Source organism: Penaeus japonicus, unplaced genomic scaffold, assembly GCF_977035675.1.
Source record: "Penaeus japonicus unplaced genomic scaffold, GWHDUDI00000001_assembly GWHDUDI00000012, whole genome shotgun sequence".
Taxonomy (NCBI): Eukaryota; Metazoa; Arthropoda; class Malacostraca; order Decapoda; family Penaeidae; genus Penaeus; species Penaeus japonicus.
Window position 1 is genome coordinate 10,890,787 of NW_028234414.1, and position 2,500 is coordinate 10,893,286.

Here is a 2,500-nt window from a genome sequence, read left to right on the forward strand (position 1 = left end):
TCCCATGATGAAATGCATTCAACTTCAAATACTCAAGAACATACACCATAAAGCATTTAAGACAACAGTTTTTGCTTTTATTATCACAAATTGCACCATTTCCGCAAATATTCCCTAGTTCTCGTACATCGTCATCCGCACCTCAAACACTTCGCACCAGAGACTATGCTTCACAACGCCCAGAGAAAAATAAGGCAAATTAAACAGAATATCCATACTTGTAGATCACAGAACATACAGCAAATACCCCTTAGATGAATATCCTTTGCCCCATGGGTAATCCTATACTGAATAATAACAAGAAACCCAGTGGATATTTGCTTGAATGAAAACGCGATGTTGGTAAGCCTGCTGGTGTACACTACACACGTTGAATCAAGAAGTGTGTCGTAAGAGGCGGACTCCCGCACTTGCTCCAACGCGTAGCGAAAACTTCTATCAGGCGACCGCCAGTTTCACCGTGTGCCCTTGCAGAGGTTGGCACACGAACACGATGTTGCGACCATTTCCTAGGTATATTTGAGCGCTGAAGAGGTAAGCGACCGTCAGTTGAGAGAAACGTCAGAAGGAGCAGGAGATACAGTGTGAATCGCCGAAGAGTGTGGAAAAGAGTTTCCTTGTTTGAGTGTGTCTGGAGGATGTGCCTGTGATGGGGATACAGTGCCTTGAAGGTCTTAGGGGTAAGGAATTTAACTGCTGTTTTTTGGAAGTAATTTGTTCTTGAAAGATTTCAGGTTGGTATTTTAGAGTAACCGATTCAGCACACAGTCTCGCGTTAGTGACAGATTAAGAGATAAGAAATTGTGAAGGTCTCTTTTCCTAAATTTACTGTTGTAAGGAGACTCATGACGGTTAGTAACTGATAAGATAACAATATCAGTTACCATTCTGCTTTAGTGTGGCAATTTATGAATACAAGTTTTTTTACCCATAGAACTCTGGGACAAAATAGTGTCAAATGTGAACCTCTTTTGTTCACACTCTCCACACCTCCCCTTAGGGATTCCAAATCATGGTTCCCTGATTGGAAAAATGCCCTTAAATCAATCTATGTCTAATAGTAACAGAGTTTTTCCTTTCAATTAGTGGCAGTGTTTTATTATTCTGTGTCTAATAGTTACGTATTTTTTTGTCAGATAGATGGGCAGGGAGTTTGTAGGCTAAGCAGATGAAATGCATGTGCGAATGAGTCTTCAGGTCGTTCCATAAGGTGTCGTGCCAAATTTCCAAAACTTTCTAGAATTTGGGTGTGTTGTTATATTAGGTTAGGTAGTGTAGCCTAATGGGTAAATTACCTTTAAAGGTCTGCATCATAAATCTAAATTGGTATTGTTGGATTCCTTGTAATGTCTAATATGAGTGAGGTTATTACCTGCATAAAACATGTATAAATGCAAACTGAAACCACTCTAAATACACAAAAGACCTCTCAGAGAATCCATCAATACCAATTTTGATGTGTTTTATGAGGCATAGCCATTATAGAAATGAATTGGCAACTGTAACGAAATCCTTCTTACCCGTCTGCTAGACTCACCAGGATATGGTGACCTTTGATCACATAGCTCCTTCTTGTGACTGAATGTTGGTTTGGTCAGGAGTTTAATTGTATACTTATTTGAATCTTTTCATACCCCCTCTTTATCAATTTTTTACTAATCTTCAGTGAAAATATGGGTATACACATGTAATTCCTGTATTTGTATAGTATACTGAATGAGTGATGTCATACTATCTGTTATTTATTATTATTATTTTTTTTTTTGGGGGGTGGCCATTTCTACTTTCATTATTTTATTTTCATCATATGGAGATTTTAAATTTTGTTTAAAATCAAATTATTTTGTTTTTGACTTTGTTTTCAAAAAGTAGAAGAAGAAAAAAAAAGAAACTATTTCGTGTTTTTATTACTGAATCATTTTGCTTAAACTGTTCTTAAAGGTAGGAAAATGAAATAGACACAGATTTTTTTTTTTTATATATATCTATGAAATACTCCTTTGTATGGAAGAGGTACAGTAGATATTATTAAACAGCTTGACATACTGCTTCTTATGTTTTGGGAGGCTTTCTTCAGTAGGACTCAAAGGCTTTACCTTAGATCATTCCATTGTCCGATTTACACTATATAAACCAAGGAACTTCTAGATTCTTGATAAGTTTATTATGGTGGTATATCATGGTTAGGAACAAGGGTTTTCAATAGATGTTTCAAATATGATTGTAGTTACTGGAGGATAGTATATGATTGGAAAGGCCTGTGAGGTAAAAGATGAGCAGTTCTAAGTAATGTGTGGCGGCAGATAGGCCTGCCTCAAGGTTCTGATGCTACCCTGGATCAAACACCATCAGGCGTGGAAGGAGGAATTTATTTCATGGAAGAAATAATGACAATGAAAATAATATATGAATGGTATGTTATGAAGGAAAAGGGAATGTGAAGACAGGAGACTTATAAGTAGAAGTGAGCAGTGCTAGATGTTTTTGTCTGATCATATGC

The 2,500-nt window shown here is 36.8% G+C and overlaps 1 protein-coding gene across 5 annotated transcripts in view; it reads left to right on the forward strand.

Moving 5' to 3' along the window:
* Nucleotides 1-366: 366 nt before the first annotated feature.
* LOC122261328 (uncharacterized) overlaps nt 367-2,500 on the forward strand; it is a 20,437-nt gene continuing 18,303 nt past the window's right edge. For 2 of the 5 annotated variants that reach the window (XM_043028882.2, XM_043028950.2), the window contains exon 1: nt 541-680. In XM_043028882.2, the coding sequence (XP_042884816.2) occupies nt 650-680 (31 nt within the window). In that variant the 5' untranslated portion in view covers nt 541-649. The other 3 variants (XM_043028907.2, XM_043028900.2, XM_043028925.2) reach the window with 3 other exon arrangements.